The sequence below is a fragment of the Agelaius phoeniceus genome, chromosome 1 (assembly GCF_051311805.1).
Source record: "Agelaius phoeniceus isolate bAgePho1 chromosome 1, bAgePho1.hap1, whole genome shotgun sequence".
Taxonomy (NCBI): Eukaryota; Metazoa; Chordata; class Aves; order Passeriformes; family Icteridae; genus Agelaius; species Agelaius phoeniceus.
The window spans coordinates 88,467,109-88,485,768 of record NC_135265.1 but is presented as its reverse complement, the minus strand read 5'-3'; the positions used below and the strand labels follow the sequence as shown (position 1 = coordinate 88,485,768).

Below are 18,660 nucleotides of genomic sequence, written 5' to 3'. Positions count from 1 at the left end.
TTCACATGGTTTATTTGAAGTCACATTAAATTCTGTTTGTAACCAGATGCATCTACAAAACTGGGGCTGTCAAAATTTATGTGCTTACCTGTTGTTATACCACTGCTCTAGGGCTTTTAATGAACTGCCATGGGGATGCTTTAATCATGTGCTGCATATGCAAAGTGCAATGTAATTTATTAGACAGCTAATCAACAAAGCCCATCTTCTAATTCATTCAGGGGGGCAAATGAAGGTAGAAAGACAGAAGTGACCAGTTTATGGCCCCACAGAAAACCTGCCCAGAGCTGGGATAACAGTGTGGAAATCTGGCATTACCCTCCCAAGGCCTAACTCCTCCCAGGGCTGTGGTGAGCCTGTGACACCTTGGTGTCCCAAATGAGTGATTATGCAGCATTAGCAGTGTGTCTCCCAGCTCCAAAGGAGAGACTGCTTTACATAGGAAAACAATGTTTCCTGGGCAGCTAATTAATAACCTCTCTCATCTTTGAAAGGCAGTGTTGGCCCTTCAGAAAATCCACTGAAACACCACTGAAAATCTGCCCATGTCTCCCTGGCTTGGCTATTTCTGGGAGGTGGTGCTGGCTCCCTATGCCAACTGCTCCATCAACCTTAGTCATAGCTCATCCCAGGTGGATGGGATGGGATGGGATAGGATAGCTGGTCTTGGAGCCATCAGGGAGATGAAAGATACAGAGCCCCTCCACCCTGAGCCAAAGATTTGACTTTTCTAGTGGTGAGGCTGGCCAGAGCAGTGTTTCTGCAAGTGGAATAGACTGGTTTAAGCTAATTTCAACCTTCATGCACAAAGTAGAAGAAAACAGATAGAACAGAGGTACTAGAAGGTGTCGCAGACATCTTTTTATGAAAAATCCTTTCTTAGGATTTTTCCTTCTGAGAAGCTGAGAGGCCTCAGAAACAAAATGTAAACAATGGTTATCTGCTGCTGTGAAATGCAGCAGGTGGATCTGTGATTGGTCTCATGTGGATGTTTGGATTTAGTGACCAGTCATGGCAGAGCTGGCTCTCTCTCTCTGTCTGAGCCAGCTGCTTTTGTTATCATTCCTTTTCTATTCTTAGCTTAGCTAGCCTTCTGAGATGAAGCTTTCCCTTCTATTCTTTTTACTATAGTTATAATGTAATATATATATCATAAAATAATAAATCAAGCCTTCTGAAATATGGAGTCAAATCCTTGTCTCTTCCCTCATCCAAAGACCCCTGTGACCACTGTCACAGGAAGGAACCACCCTGCCAGGGTTTGGTGGGGTGTCACTCTTTAAAGGGTGAGCTGCTTCCAGTAAGACTCCACAGATGCTGCCCAGATCTACAGAAAGAGGGCACACCCTGCCTGTCTCAACCTTTCCAGTTGGTCTAACAAGCATTTCTGTGAAGAATCAGAGGGCAGCTCACCAGTTTGCTCATGGGTGGTTTCCACTGCTCCTTGGAAAGTCCCCCTAGCACAAGACACCAAAATGACACTAGGCATGTGTCCCTCGTGCAGCCATTCAAACTGTGCCTGCCAAGTCCTTTTTGTGAACAGAAAGTGTACCACCACACATCAACATGTGTGCTAAACTGATTGCTTCCCTAAGAAATAGAGACACATTTGGATTTTTGGGGACTTTTTATCCACTTTTGTTTCCATTCCTCCCCCTTACTCCTTTAAAGCAGGCCTGCTGGCCTACATTTGCGATGCTGAAGAAGGTGTTCCAACATTTCCAATGTTCAATATTTTTGTTGAAACCATCTTGAGAAAATAATTTTTAATTAAACACATTTACTATTTCTCATCTCTGTGTGATCTGTCTGATTTCCTAACTCCTCAAAATGACAAAAAGCATTTGTCTGTTCATAGATGCTGGCCCAAAGCCCATCACACCCACAGGCTGTAGTTTTATGATATGAAATGTTTGCCTAATTCTATGTACCATGGAATTATAACCTTAGTTTAAGGAAGAAAAAAAAAAAAACAACTATTACATAAGCAATCCTACCAGAACATGGAATTAAAGGACAAATTCCAATCTAGGCAACTCAGAGGAGTGGACATGTATTTACTCTCTGAGATTACCTTTTAGCAAGTGCTAAGATACCACAGTGAGAGGTGCTGTTATAAAAAGAAAACACAGATTGCTGGAGCTAAAGCTCAACCTCTCCAGAGAATACCAGAAAATACCTCTGCCTCTGCTTTCTAGCACTTGCTCTTAGCAGGAATCCTGCACAGCAAGGGGGCAAAAAAAAACCAAAAAACCCCAAAGCCTCCCAGTACCTCATTTTGCAAGATGCAAAATGTTTCAGGTAGATGTTAAATGACCCCAGCTATTGATTTCAGTGAAAGCTAAACGTGCTTTGCTATGCCACCAGGCAAGGCAGGAGAAGGAGGAGGATGTGCTCAGTACTTTCATCAAGAAGCTCTACACATGCCAGCTTTCTTCTCCTACGGATGGGATGAGACACAGGCAGTATTTCTTGGTGAGTTGTGCATATTTCTGCAAATCACTTTCATCACGTTGCAGCAATTCCAACAGATAACATGACATTTTTCTCCCCTTTTGCATGACACCTTTCTCCCCTTTCTTTTATAAAGCACTCATTTGTGTCTTGTAGGTTTAGAAATATAATCATCACCCAGTCACATGGCTCAGTACAACATTATGTTTCTTACATCTAATCTTATAATGCTCAAGCACTTCTTGGTATATCACTGTATCTACTTTGTATTTGCTGATACCACAGACTGCTCACAAACAATAGATGAACTGTTTCTGTAGCTTTCCTTTCCCCCAAAATTGACACAGCAACTTCATTTTGAATGCATCAGTATTTCCCAAACTTGGATTTTTCGGGGTTGTCACATTCTGCTTCTCAGCATGCCCAGGCATGCTCCTACCTTGATGATGCTGAGCAGCACAAGGGCCAGTCCCTTATCACACAGGGCAGGTGCTTCTCTGCCTGTGCAACCAGCAGAGCCTGATCCAAGGGCACTGTCAAACTCTGGCCCAGGGATGTGCCACGAGAGCTGGATGTCTGCAACTGCCGCTCTCCAGGAAGGCACAGGGCCCTATTGATGTGTTCCCCTTTGCATGGGATAAATAAATGTTCACTGAAGGTGAGAAAGAGCACAAGATGGAATTTGCCTCTGTACAGCCAAGGTCACGGGTGGTGAGCTTGCACATGGGGAGGTGGGATCTGAGATGTGCTCAGGAGGAAGGGCATGGAGCACAGACCATCCCCTCTCCCCAGGGAAATGCTGAGACCAAAGTGGCCTTGGGCTACCTGTGATCTCTTCCATCTTCCAGCTGGTGCCTAGCAATGCCATGAAAAGATGGACAGCTCCTCCAGGAGAAGCAGTAGTGCCCCAAGTTTTTTCTCTCTTTATGTTACAGCCAGCAGAGGTGAGACATTGGCCTAAGTTGTCTTGAGCAGGGAGCAGCCTTTTGTCACCTGCATGGTGAGCTGGCTACTCACATATAACACCAAAATACTTCAAAAATACCAAAGAGAGGAAAACACAAGAATTTTTTAAGCATCAGTCTCCATGTGACAGTAAAGACTTGCACATTTTTTAGAGAGAAGTGGCTCCTGGTACTCTGCCCTGAGATGGACATGCTGAAGGGACAGCCTACCCTCAATGTTTTCTTTGAGCTGTCTGCAAGCTCCCCTGTTGGCTTGCTGACTCCTCTGACACCCTGCAGCTCCAGCACAGGTCACCAAGCCAACCTGGGCACTACCCTGCCTGGAGCTTGGACCTTTTTTAAATGTTCATGACCACAGCTGCCACTCAGAGAGGATCCTACAGTACAGAGGAGCAGCTGACCACATAGTGACGAGCACTGGTCATGGATCCTGAGTCCATGGGAGTGGCAGCCAACACAGACAGGATGCTGCCTGGCTTTGGCCCACTTGTGCTGCCTGTTTTCCAGCCTGTGGTGAGCACAGCTGTGAGTGGGTGGCCCTGCCAGCAGCACCGGCGAGGCATTACACAGAAAGAACCCCTGAGCCGTGCAATACTGCTGAGGGAGGAGACATCACTGTCTCAGGACTTTTCACCTCAGCCAGTCAGCCAGTGGTGGCTCCTTGGCCAGCAAGGAGCCAGGAGGGTGCTGCTTTCTGGGAGAAAGGGAAGCCCAAGCATGCAGCCAGCCTGGGGTGAAGACCTGCCCTTGGCAAAGGTGTGCAGGCTGATGAGAAGCAGACCCAATTTAGCAGGTCTGGTGTCTGCCACCACTGCAAGATCAGGCACCTGTGCTCTGCCTTATGCAGCAGCTGGCCCGAGGGCTCCTCTCTCTGCTGAGCTGCTGCTGGGGCTCCTCTTTGCTCGTGCATGGCTTCCTTCACAAACCCTACCAACAACTTACACAGCTTATGCAGCAGGTATTAAAAGCTAATTCCTGAGGACATGTGAATCAGCTTTTAGAAATGGCAGCAACATCTTTCACTTGTTTCTTTTATCTGCTTGAGTAGCCGAAACAAATTAGCTATGCTGCTGCCTTAAGTCACTGATAAACTTCAAGAGAGTCCATATTTTTGTCATCTGAGGTTTGCAGGCAAAAGTGGTACTGCTAGTTAGATCAACCAGTGCAATTTGAAAAGTAGCCAAAGTTTGGGACATATGGTTTCTTTTTTAGGTCTGGAGTGGAAGGAGCAGAACTAATACATTTATTTGCAATACAAGTGAATCAAAGCAGTTTCTTCTCTTGTTTTGACAAAACTTCATAGTTTTCTGCACCTGATTTTCACACCAAATAAATATCAGAAAAAAACCAACCCACAATGCTTTCAGTTTTCATTAGGAATTGAATAAACAGTCAAAAGAAACATACACAACTGCAAGTCATTTTGCAATGATGATTATGTACTTGTGACAAAAAAAGTTAATGTTCTAGACTGGAATCTGTTAATGAAAAAAATCATTTTTCACTCCTTGTTCAAAGAACATGCACTCATACACTTGTAACCATATTAAGGCCTTTAGAACTATTAAAATCTATTGGATTATTGAAATCAGAAGTTATATGGCAATAAGATCCAAATGACCTTTGAATGACTCCCTTTTAAAAACAAGAGAAAAGCTGGGGCTGTCATAGTGAATTTTCCCCTTTACTAGCTTGATTAACAATAAAAATTGCAAACTCAACTCCTTTGCTCCTTTGCATACTCTTCTTCATTGGCTTTTGCAAGGAGCAAAGCAAAAGTAACCAAGAATACTAACCCTGCATCTTAAAAGTTCAGACGTGTTACCAGGTACTCCAGGTTGAACTGTAAGGGCTCCAAGCAGCTCTGGAAGAGGGATCAGAAATGCAATTGATTCTCACCCACTGCTGTAAATTCATTGTTTCTCTCCTGTCAGTCACTGTCAGAGGTAGTGTAGGAGAATGACTGAGAAGCAGATGGCTCCATCTAATAAATTTTGCAGGCTCATTTTTAAACAAGTGAGGCAGTCAGCACTGACAGTGCTTCACAGAAACCCTTCTGCCTGTCCCAGTGTCAGCAGCAGCACTGAAAATGGGCTGCATGTCCCTGCTGGTTAGTAGGCTGGTCCTGCCAGGCCTGGCAATAGCCTGTTTCTCAGTTCTCTCAGTGGTGGCACCAGTCTCTCTCTCACTAGCAGACGTCTCCTGGGGGTGGGGAGCTGAGTAGAAACCTGGTGGATGGAAAGAAGCAAGAATATATTCTTATATAAGGAGGATGTTTTTTTACAATGATGGTGGTGAAACACTGGAACAGGTTGCCCAGAGAGGTGGTGGACAGCCCATCCCTGGAAACATTTAAGGCCAGGTTAAGTACCAGGCTCTGAGCAACCTGATTTGAAAGTGTCCTTGCTCGTTGAAGGGGAGTTGGACTAGGGGACTTTTAAAAGTCTCTTCCAACCCAAACTATTGTATAATTCTATGATGCTATGATTCTCTGACTCTTTAAAGAATCAGCTTGCACTTTGGTGCTCACTGATACAATGGTGTGTAGGATTGTCTTGCATAAGCAAGGGGCACTAATTGGTAGATGGTGCTGGTGGTGGTTGTGCTGTTCTCAGTGGGACTCTTTTTCCCTTCCTCACATGTCCAGCAGCTATTCTCAGCACTAGGTCAGCTTGGTCCAAGCTAAATGCTAAATAGGCCTCAAGCAGCTTTTCCAAGCCACGGTGCTCTAGCACGTGTGTACACTCACATATGCATTATCTGTGTAGGCAAGAATATTAGGCAGACCCTTTTGCAGCTTCTGGCAGCTTTGCAGCCAAGCACCTTTTCTCTGAGGAGAGTGCAGCAAATCAATTCCTGTTGTCAGTGGAATCCAGGGGGGAAAAAAACCGGTCTTCATGGATTCCTGTGAGTGAAATATTTAACATATTCTGAAGCCATAAGTTAGTTTTCTCACATTGCTCCCATTTTGCGAAGAAAGTAGTAGTGCATGCATATTCATGAGTATATGAAATTGATGGGGAATAATTATGCTATTCCGGGTAGTAGTAAAAATGGTTACATTTTAGTCACTTTTAGCCAGAGAACCTCTGTGGAAATAGTTGCTCAAATAAAATCTATTTAGAAAATAGATTCCTAAAGCATAGAGGATTCCTGAAGTTTCTGTGTATCACAACAATCTCCCATTTAAGAAGGTCAACAGGTAGTGGATTCAATTGTCTATTTAAGTTTTATTTTATATAGAATCTAGCATTTACTCTCAATATTATACACAGTATGTTTAATTATATAAAGCGTCTTACATACATATAATAGTTTGTATTTTTCTGACAAAACTTGCAGTGAAGCAGGTAAATGATTATTACATTTGTTTTGTCTCAGGTCAGAGAGTCCCAAGCAGTTCTGTGTTTTGGGCTACTGCAGATGTGTTGCAGTACACTTGCCAGAATAACAAGGCAGCTGCCTTGCAGGACTTCACAGTTATTCATGAGGAAGAGGAAACATTTCAAAGAACTGCTAACCAAGAAAACGGCTGCAGAGAAAAATCACTTCAAGATTTCTTCTTCAGTTCACATTGCAATTATATGAAAATTTTGATTGATATTTAGGCAATAGCTTCCTGACTAAATCTAAAATTTTCTTGGTTTGGTCTCTGTGTATATTCTTGTATAAAGGCAAACCATTTGGCTGAACATTCTTAAAAAGCTATTTTTGGTATGTATAGCTAACCACAACTTGCAAATCTTACATACAAAAAGGCACCTCAGCGTTTCAAACATCATTTGAATACCATCAAACAAATTATTGCTTCCAGGTTGCAGAATGCTCTCATGCAATGCTAAAGGATTTAAACAGAGAAACTCTGCTGTGAAAAACATGGCTATTGGACACCTGATCAAAAAGCTCTCTGCTCAAAGACAGAAAGTCCAACTCACTGGCAGACAAAGCAATACTCTTAATGCAAATTTGGCATCTCTCATTTGCTTAGAGAAGCCTAGGCTTGAGTCAGATTGTAATGGCTATAGACATAATTAATGCAAATTATGCACTGCTGTCAGAAGACAGAGTTTCTAGCCCATGTGTTCATTGTTGACCTCAACTTCTTCATGATGCACCTATTTGGGGTAACATTGAATATCTATTAAAAATGTCCTTTATACCATGTCATCTGTTGCTTAGTTTTCCTGTTAAAGATCAAAGGCAGATGATACCTGTCACCTTCAAATAGAGATGAAATAGGTGGCAATTTTGGGAAAAGGAAGAGACAGAAATCACCTTTCTCAGACTTCATTTTTTGGTACCTATTATAGTGGACCAGGCACTGTTATAGTGTCACAGAGGTTGCTTTGTGATGGATACCTCTATTGATAACTGACTCCCCATGCACTTTTTCCACAGTGAGGAAGAGAATCTATAACTTCAATGACCAAAAGTGCCTAATACGTCCTACATGCCCCAGAACCCTGGAGTTACAGGTATAAGCACTTTTTTACATAAGTCTTCGTTCCACACTAAAAATATTTCACCACAGATAGGAAAATAATGTATAATCAAAATAACAATTTTAATAAAATACCAGTGGAATACAAATCATTCTGTGTTCTCCTATAACGTGCTGAAAAATGCCTCAGTTTTTGTGCAGAGACAATTAAGATATGTCACAGTATAATCTGCTTTCTTTCAATATACATCTTATGGACTAAGAGTTCACTTCATTACTGGCTATAGAACAAATCTCTGGGAACTAAAACATTTCTAGCCTTACCCCAAGCAGAAGGTACAGGGGTTTTCCTGTTTCTTTTGCATATTTTTCCTACAACAGTATTTGGTCTGTGAAAATAGGACAGGGCAGGGCATGGAAGTAGGTATGTGGGCCTTCTTCCAGATTCAAGAAATTGTGTCTATTCTTGTGATTTCAGCACATGCAGAATATTCAGTTATGCTCACAAAAATGCAGGTATTCAGTCCTGGCTCCAGTAGAAATATGCTTCAAGGTCCTGATCCAATTTATGCATGTGGGCAATTTTATCCTTGCAGGTGATTCTATTAAAATAAGTGACAGTTCTCTGCTGATGCAGTTTCTAGAAGCTAGAGATGTGCTTTTGGGATTAGGGCCCTTGAATATTATTTGAAACATGTTGTGATGCGCTGCCTTGTGGTGGGTTACACATTACTCTGCATGGACTCCCACTGACTTCAGGGAGCCTGCTCACAGTGCCAGGACCCATTCAGAAGTCAAAACCTGGCCTTAGGCACAACATTTATTAACTCATCAAAAATTCATTTTGCGCTCTGTTTGGGTGCACCTCAGTGAGTGACAGCCATCAGTGTGTTTGCTGTTGCTTTCTAGCTATCCTTGATGCAGGAGAGAGAAAATTCATCTACTCTTCCTCTGAGGCTACATGATTCACCCAGAGCTCTGGCACAGCATTTCTCACAAGTCACTCTGTTTACTGCTCCCACCTCTCAGGGCTGCAGACTCTGGGGTTCCTATCAGCATGTCACCCTGCCCTTTTAGGAGCTTTAGTGAAGTAATTTCTGTGCTTTCAGTTCAGTTTGGGCTCTGGAATGAGATGCCAGGGACAACAGAATCAACCCTCTAGCACAAATAAGATCCTCACAGCTAAACTTAGGGGAAACTCCACAATACTCTATTGATTTTTTTTCTTCTCAGTACTTGAAAAAATTTCACTTCAGTCTAGAAGTGGAAAAAATGATAGGATTGCATGTCCCATTTACCAGGATGTCATTCCTAAACATCAAAGGTCTGCTTTTAAAGGACACAGATTTCCCTTGACCATTTTGTACAAAAAGGGTATGTGTACAAAACCAGGTAAGAATTTCTGTATTGAATTTCAGAGATATATTAGTGGTTATATGGCCGGTTCACTGCAGAACTTTGAACACTAAGCAGTGATGTTGTGTTTACAAATGCAGGAACTTCACCCTACTGAGTTATTTGTCAACTTCTGTCAAAGTATAGACAGGTATTTTTTTACATTAGACACTTTAATGATGAAATCACATGAGCGCTCAAAACAAGGAGAGCAGAAACCAATCAAAATCTTTCTTGTCAGTGAGGGAGGAGAGAAAAAAGAGCATGAGAATAAGACCCTCTTATTGCCTCTTACTCATCTTGGTGAGAAATAAAAGAGTTCAGTCCCATGCCTAAGACTGAGTTATAAATAATTGTCGCTTTTGGCCTCGAGTAAAACAGACCATATGTCTACACAGGTCACATGAGTACACCTGAGTTGGGCTTGAGCTCTGGCCCAGGCCTGCCTTGGCAGCAGGGACATGAGTGCAAATTCACCTCTCCAGTCAGCCAACTCCTTTGGCAGCATCACTGTGGCACCTGTGGTCCAAGCAGTGCCCAAGCCAGCTCACGGCTTTGTCTCTGTGACCCCCAGCTAGGTGTAGAAACAGGGAAAACAGGGGAAAAAAAAAGAGGGGGGATAGGGGAAAGGAACAGTGAAAGTTCCAAAAGTCAGTATTCTCCAGAATAATTCAAGACAGCTGCTCTGCATTAACCATTGAGACACAGTTCAGGAATATGAGTCCCTTTGCTTCTCAGGGATCTCAGTCCATCGGTAGGATCAGCCTTCCCCACTTCATTTCTCCCTTTAGGCATGGCAGAGCTGTGTGCTGCCCTCCCGCTCATGCAGTGCAGATCAGCTGAAACCTGAGAGGGAGAGGAAAGACAGTGACAGCATCAAGGAACTCACCAGGGAGGGAGGGGTAAGCAGAGCAAGGTCCTGGATGACTCACAGTGGGGTTTCAGCGCTCTCCAGGAAATGTGGCCATTTCCAGTGATTACTACACTTCCATTTGCAGTCTAAAGTGTAGGAGGCATGGCCCTCAATATGCATGAGCAAATGGCACTGTCTGAAGGCTGAACCACTACAGCCTTAGCATAGTATCCCTCTGTATTTCATTCCATGGGAAGGATCCTTTCATCTCCTTCCTGCCAGGAGATACCAGTGGCAGAATAGCCAGGCACCACTTTTGGCACACCCCCTTATCAGTCACATCCAACTCCTCACTCTCTTATCACTGATCTCTGGGAGACTCCACACTACATTTCTGTTGATTGCCAGACCAAGGAGTACTCCATATCCATGGAGTAAGTAAGTCTGGGAGGTGGGTGCAGTAACTCCTGCCTACTGAGCAAAGTAAACACGGCAGAATATTTCCCAGCAATGCCATACACAGTTACAAGCATGACCAGATAAATGTTAGGCTTACTCCAACACAGGATTATGGTGTGGTTTGTCACAACAAAGCCAAATGAGATCCATGTTACCTCCCTCATTTGCATGGCACACACAGTTCCTGGCTTTGGTGCATGTATAATTACTGAGAAGTGATTCAGGGAGCACTAGATCCCTCACTACGCATTTGGCTCCCCCCTTCCCCCAAGTCAGGGAAGTAAATATAGAAATAACTTCACAGGAAAATTTGAGTATTATGTTTCTAAAAAGAATTTCAAGAAAGTAACAGGTGACTAACATTACTGATGTAACAAGAATATATTAGGTGAATTTCAGCAGTAAACCTCAATCATGTTACCTATGCCTTAGGGTATTAAGACGTGATGCAGACTTGAGAGTTTTAGAGACCTCTGATCCGTGTTCCATTACAGGAACATGAAAGCACTGCCTTACAAAAACAAGGGGGGAAAATCAAATAACACTGGAGTTTTAAAAAAGTTGGTGCATTAAGTCACATTAAAAAAAAGATATATTCTTATTATATTTCTGATGTAATCATGAGCCTTCAGCTTGAGATCTTGACAGAGTGCTACTGTACTAAAATCCATACTGAAAAGTTTCCATGGTCTCTTTTTCTTAAATTTATTTTTTTTTTATTTTTAGCAGAGCTTTAAACAAAGAAAAAAATTCTGGAAGTAGCCACAGGTGAAACAACACACTACTTTCTAGGACACCAATCCAACTGGTTCCAACAGGATATAAGGAAAAACAAATCATCAGGAGGAAAATTAGGCATTAGAGCAGGTTGCTCAGGGTCATTGTGCAATCTCCATCCTTGGAGATTTTTCAAGACACAATTGGATAAAACACTGAGTACCCTGGTCTGATTTCAGAGCTGACCCTGCTTTGAGCAGGAAGTGGGACTAGAGACATCCTGAGGTGCCTTTGACCCAAATGTTTCATGCTCAGCTGAGTAGCAGGTAATGATTTTGCTCTGTAGTGAAGCATTTTTTTTAACATGTAGAATGGGGGCTTTCCTTTCTTATAAGGAAAAATAAACCCTTCTGGATATTTACATGAAAATGGAAGGTGTAGGAATGTCAGCTGCAAACATCTGAGCCTTCTGGCTAGGGTGGTGGCTCAAAAGGTGTGAGACCCAGCTCCACATCTCTGCTGCATGACTCAGAGCAGAAGTTTGCCCCCTGCACTACTCCAGATAGGTTGCCAATGTCACACCATTTGGATCCATGTTTGCCTCAGCTTGCTCCTAGATGTCTTGGATATGTTTGTGGTCACCATGAGGTTTTGGCTCAGCAAGGCAGCATGGTTTGGGGATTAAGTCCTGAGCCCTCTGGAATCCAGCAGCGGTCAAAGGTGGTACAGTGCCTGCTGTGGCTTGGCCCAGCCTCAGACTGCTCTAAGTTGTTTGTGGCCCCTCTTTGTTCACTGAGCAGCACTCTGAGACTCCACAATAGCCCAAGAAAGGTCATGTTGCTGATTTTCTCCTTCTCCTTAGCACATGCCTGTCACCGCCTAGCTCTGCAACCTAAGTATGGGATAACAAATGCCAGCACCCAGATCCCAGACCAGTGTTCTTTGTCACCTTATGGACAGTACATAGAGATTGAAAAGGAGCCCTGGGGGAGGACAGTGTTTTCAGCATCTCTGAGATCCTATTCAGTGCCCTCGAAGGCTGGCTGTGCTGCACAGAGCCAAAAGTTCCCAATGGCTAATCCTGCCCCTAAAACTCTCCTTCTGTGCCCTCAAGCACAGCATTTCCCCTCTCTGTTGCAATTTCTTCATCTGTAAAATTGGGATAATGACATTTTGCTAACTCACAGGACTGCTGTGAACTTTAATTAAGGTAGGTTTTGTAAAATGCTGTAATGAGGGAAAGCACTAAGAACAAGTAGATTATTTAGTTAAGCTGGCTGGTATGGTGCTGCCAGCCTTGCCTGAATAACTCAGGATCTGTATGCACACTCCAGAGATTGCTATTCTGTACACCTTCAAAGAGAAACATTGCAGGCCTTGAGTCCTGGGCAGGCAGGATTCATTTTGGGAGTGCCCCTTCCTAAGAAGAGTGGTGTGCAGCACTTGTCAAGAGTGACAGAATGGGTCAGGCTGAAGGGACCACAGTGGGTCATCTGGTCCAACCTCCCTGCTCCTGCAGGGTTATCCTGGAGCACATGGCACAGGACTGTTCAGATGTTTTTCCATATCTTCAGTGAGAGAGACTTCACAGTCTCTCTGGAGAATCTGTTCCAGTGCTTGGTCACCCACACACAAAGAGGTTCCTCAAGTTCAGGTGGAACTTCCTCTGTTCCAGCTTCTGCCTGTTACATCTTTTGCTATTGCTCAGCACCACTGAGAAGAGCCTGGATCCATCCCCATTACACCCCTCCTTCAGATAATCAGAGACATTGATGAAATCCCCTCTTACATTCACTTCCCACCTTTTTTTTCTTTATTTTGTAGACAGCGAACAATTTTGATTTACCAAGATCCACCTTAAAATGGAATACAAATCCAGGATAGTTGTGATACCAAGGACTGAATGCACAAAATCCTCTTTCTGTGTATAGGAAAGCCACAGGTTTATACAGATTAAAGGTAGGAAACCAAAGAACTTCTGTACTGCAGGGGGAGCTATTATAAGGTGACAGCATTGCATCCAAATGCCTTTTCCTTAGTGTGTGAACAGGAGTTTTGTGATGGAGGTGCTCTGTTTTGCTGCCACCACACAGGCACAGACCCTCCCCTGCCATAGTCTATAACTTGCATAATGTGGCTGAGGCAGAGTTTCTTGCAGGAAAGCAAGTGGTGTGTCCACAGTGTGCTGCAGGAGCATAGAAGGGATCACCCTACATCTTCAAATGCCCTCAGCCTTCATGTCACTATTTTCTCTACACTGGACAGCTGGACAGCAAGGCTTTGGCCATCTGGCAGCACTCAGCAGAGGGATGACAATCACATAAGTCCATTCAAACACAGTGTCTCACAGGTATGTGTCCACCTGGATGCTGTCTTTCATTTTGCACCTTACAGCAGCAGCAGGTGATGAAAGACATCCTCACACCTTCCTTCCAGTTCCTTTGCCACTTCTGGGCCAGGAGAGAATCAGCTGCTGTGAGCTACACTGAGCAATTGAGCAAGTGAATGGAGAAAGGCAGCAGCCAGACAGGGAGGACTGGGACCCAAGCTGTGCCTCAGAGAGCAGGAGTCAGGCAGTCAAAGGGACAATGCGGGGACATGGTGGGGATCCTCTCTGTGGGCATCTTTCACTGTCCTTCTACACCTTCTTCCAGGTGTACAAGAAGGACAGTGAAAGATCCTCAGGCTGTCACCACAGCCTTGCCCAAGGAACATGGCCCTGCTCTACTCCCTCCCTGCTCACACACTGCCTGGTTGCATCCCTTACTTGAGAAAAGACCTGTCCCTCCAGTCAATTCATCTGGAGCAGTGAGGTCTGGGACTCCATATTCTCTGAGGAAGATTTAATCTGTCTGGCTCTTAATACCACCCTGTTGCTCCTTGATCAAAGATTATTTAAGCTATTATTGAAATATTGTGCTCAGACTTCTATTATGGCTGGTATTCACAGAAACAATGCTCCTCACTAGCTGAGCAAATAATGTCGAGCTGTTTGTTTTAGACAGAATTCCACATATTCACTTTATGTTACTTTCACACTGCTGGTCACGAACAATGACACTTGTCTAGGGCTACAAATAATTACTGGGAATCATATTTCAGTGACATTTCCAGCAAGCTTCTACAGTGAAAATTCATTTGCAGCATGTCCAGTTCCTAGACATTTCTTTAAGTATCAGACACCTGATTGGCTTTGGGGTTTTGTATTCTGAGTGCTAGACTTCCTCACTGTGTTTCCATTCTTTACATTTTAACCATGTTTGCAAAATGTCAAACATCTAAATCAGTTTGTTTTCTGTCAGGTATCGAAGATTATTGTCTGTAGTGATCAGCTGCCACTAACCTGGCTGAATCCTGGCTGTTTGTTTGCTAGTTCTGCTATGGACACCTTGGGTCCCAGGTATTCTCAAGCTTGAGCATTAGCACAGTATCTTTTTTACTGCAAGATTGTTTAGAGTGGAAAATACAGTCAGAGCAATAACCACAGGCCAAGACTAAATGTTTGATCTTGCTGCTCAGTTTAGATATCTGACATGGCATATATGGACATGTATTTTCAAAGCTGAGTTATTTAGTCCAACCTGAAAACTCAAGCTGCTGATGGGAGCTATAGATCAGGCTTATGAAATTAGTAGATGCTAATTGACAATTCTGGAACTTTGCCAAAAAAGTTTCTGTCAGCATTTTTTTGTTGTTATTTCAATTTGGTTTGCTTGTTTTTGGTTGTGGTTTTTTTTTTTTTTTTTTCAAGTGCTCCTGGGAAACAGAATCATCATAGAATCATAGGATGGTTTGGGTTGGAAGGGACCTTAAAAATCATCTAGATCAATCCCCCTGCCATAGCAGGGACACCTTCCACTACAGCAGGTGGTGGCTCAAAACTTCATCCAATATGGCCTTGAACACTTTCAGAGATGGGACACTGCTCCCCTTTTTTGTTTGTTTGTTTTTAATAAAAATTTCATAAAGTTTTTTCCAAGCTATATTTTAGAACAATTAGTGCACTTCAACTGCTGCCCCACTTAAGAGAGAGAATTTGCATTGTTGAGATTCATCATGAATTTGAAAACTGTTGTATGGCAAGTCTAATAATCCAAATTATTGTTTGCTAATCCAATTAGGCATTTTAATTAAACTGTGCAAAGTTCAGTGCTGCTGTGAGGTTTTATATCTCCCTCTTGGTTCATTTTATTTTATAATTTTTAGGTGTTATCAGATGACAGAGCTCCAACTCAGAAAAACAAAGGTGAGGTGTCTGAATATTGGCATACTGAGTGGGTAGCTCTCAAACACTCCCGTCACTCTTTCCTGAACAGTCAAGTCAGATAGAATTGCAGATCCTATCATTAGCAAAGGCATCCAGTCCATTCCTCTGCCACTGGCTCACTCCTGGTTGTGTATTTACTTCTGTTTCCTTGTGACCATCACCCAGACTTCAAATCTGCTCAGAATACTCTTATGGGATCTGGGCCCAAACTGATGTAAAAGATTTGTTACATAAAATAGCAAAGCCCAGAAATAGACTGAGGGAGTGCACATGAACTCCGTTAATTCCACCTAAAAAAGGCAAACTGAAGTACACCTAAGCTGGAGTTGCTTTTTACTTGACAAAAGAGCCCTACTGTTTAAGTACACCCTTTACTCCACAACATGTCTTGTTACATCTATTCTCATTCTTCTGGAACAGTAGGAAGAGGAGAATGATAACTCCTCTATGGCCAGATGTGGGAACCCTTTCCCCTCATATGAGAAAGAGTGACCCACACAATACTCTCTTCTTCCTAAGCAAAGCTGGAGGGAGGCAGAAAACCAACTTTCCCAAGGGGAGAGGTCTGATGAGCTGTTACATACCACTGTGCTGCTCTCAGGGCCAGCACGAGCTTTGAGCTAGCAACCAACTCTGCTCCGAGACTGCAATCTTTCCCCTGTGCACAAATAGTGCTGATTCTGAACCAACAAAAAGGGACTGACCATCCTCTTAGGCAAGCAATACGACCATGACTGTTCCTCCTCTGCTTGTAGATGGGATATCAGACCTTGTCTCCACTGGGTGGATGGAAACAAAAGCATTACAACTCATTGCAGGCACAGGAGTAGGACAGGCACTCATCTTTCCTGACACTTCTCAGGAGAAAGACTAGCAGAGCTTTAACTCTGCTCCATGCTTCTACAACAACACCAGTTGGACAAGAAAAAGAATAGAAAAGCAGCCCTATATTTTTAAAATTTTATTATACGGAGCTTTACTCTTTTCTTTGCCAAGTTCATATTGTCAGAATAGTTTCTTTTATTTTTAATAATTTTAAACATTAATTCTTTTATTTTGAGGTTTTTCATTTTGAATGATCTTATACCTACAAAAGTCTCCTCTGAATCTGTTTCAGGGAGACTAGAAAGGGCTGTTTTCCTGCTGTGATGTGGGATGTTAGACAACCCTGCTGCTTGATGGGGGAAGAGCCAGGTTCCATGCTGGCAATGGGCTTCTCATCAGTTGCTGATTGAGATTTATAAAATTATACACTAGCTGATAGCCAAGATCTGTAATTGTGCTATGACTGCCAAAGGAGGCAGCAGGAAGATTCCAGCCATCAGGCCACCACTCTTGTTAGCATGATCATTAGCTCTGTCCTGCATCAGCATTTAGGATGTGCTTTATCTGGGACTGGACTTCAATGCCACCCACTGCCACCAGCATAGCCATCTGTCATGATGTATTCCTGCTGTGGAAAGCTTGGTGCTGGTGTAGCACAGGTTGCAATGTCTGCTCAGTCAGTGGCTTCACCCAATATTAAAGGCTAATTAAGATCTGGAGTTGGCTATCTCCCTGCTGATCCTTTTTCCTCACCTCCAGCAGCAGCAGCCAGGGAGCTCTTCTCACCCTTTCTGAGGCATCCTCTGTATCCCAGAACTGGAGGCACTGCCCCTGCACAGCTCCCAGCTCTCCCAGTTGGCTGGGCAGAACTCCAGTTTCGGATTCAGTTTGGGATTGCAACCAGGCTTATCTTATCTGCAGAGGTTTTTGCCTGAAACCAGGCCTGAAGGGTTTTCAGTCCTCACAAGTGAGGGAGATTTTTTTTGTCTGACTTTTACCTGAGGAGGCTATACCCCTCTGGGTTTCATTCTTTTTATGTAAACAACTCTCTAGTCTATGTAGATGTGCCTCCAGGCAGGTATAGATACATTTTAGGAACTGAATAAATACCTCAGCTACACATTTGATCTTGGCAAGCAGGGAGTTATTTCACCATGCAGGATGAAGATGGCCCTTGTAACACAGGTAGATAAGAGGTAACTTCCCAGAGATACACCTCTGTTCTAACTTACACATGGCAGTGTTCTTTTCTGGGCTATCTGAAGTCTCGAAAATAATTTCTTTCTATCCATGCACTTTAAAGATTCATAGTCTTCACTCTTACAAAAGACCAAAATTTTCATTATTGAGTCAGAGAAAGAATAAAATGCATGCTTAGTTTCTGAGTTTGGAGGAAGGGTGATAAGCATGAGAGTCCGAGAGAGCACATGGTGACACCAGGCACTAGGCTTGGCTGGGTACAGTTCCATTTCTTCTGCTGCTCTTGGAAAATGAAACGGGATTACCTTTCTCCCCATGCCTAAGTGGGTGTTTCACAGAAACTGTCTGACTGACTGAGGGGGCCAGCCACATTCATGCAAAACGCAATTTTCTGAGAAGCTGGTCTTTGAAAGAACATGTGCATCAACAAGTAAACACTTTCTCTATCCTATTTTTTTTTTTTAACCTAAGAGGTGAGTCCTTCCCCCACAGTGAAAGAACCCTTGGTAAACTCCAGCTTGGGAGCCCAGCCGCTCCTAATATTAGCTTGCGCCACTATGCAAATGCAGCCCTGGTGTTCCCACAGTCTGGGGAGGGACCCAATCCCAGCTTCCCACAGCATCCAACAGCTGCCTACAGCCTGGGCTCTGCCACCACTGAAGACTGCAGCATTTGTCTGCGCTTCAGTTCTGACTTGGCTTTTCCCTGCTTCTGTCACCGGGTGTACTTGTTGCAGCTCTGTGCTGGGGAGTCTCCCTCTGCTCTAGTTTTCAAGTGCAATAAAACATTAATTGCTGAGAATACACAACTTCAGCTGCTAACATTTAAGAAAGACAGTGAAAGCAAGATTTCAATCATAATGCTTTATCTCTATGCCTACATGTAAACCTAATCCAGGAACTTTCTGTTTACATTTTCTGGATAACTGTATAAACCTGCTCAGCAATTTCAAAAGACATTGAAAAACCACAAAACCCTTGGGTTTTTTTCATTTTTAAATTTAATCTTGCAGCAAAGCATGTGAAAACATTAAACCTCCTGACAAAAAGTAAGCAGTCCATTTCTCCACACTCAAGAGCTATTC

The 18,660-nt window shown here is 43.3% G+C and overlaps 1 protein-coding gene across 1 annotated transcript in view; it reads left to right on the top strand.

The window, feature by feature from the left end:
- Positions 1 to 2,142: 2,142 nt before the first annotated feature.
- EPB41L4B (erythrocyte membrane protein band 4.1 like 4B) overlaps positions 2,143 to 18,660 on the top strand; it is a 194,022-nt gene continuing 177,504 nt past the window's right edge. Inside the window, exon 1 of the mRNA XM_077182841.1 lies at positions 2,143 to 2,475. Coding sequence (XP_077038956.1) covers positions 2,452 to 2,475 — 24 coding nt within the window. The 5' untranslated portion in view covers positions 2,143 to 2,451. The remainder of the gene's footprint in view (positions 2,476 to 18,660) is intronic.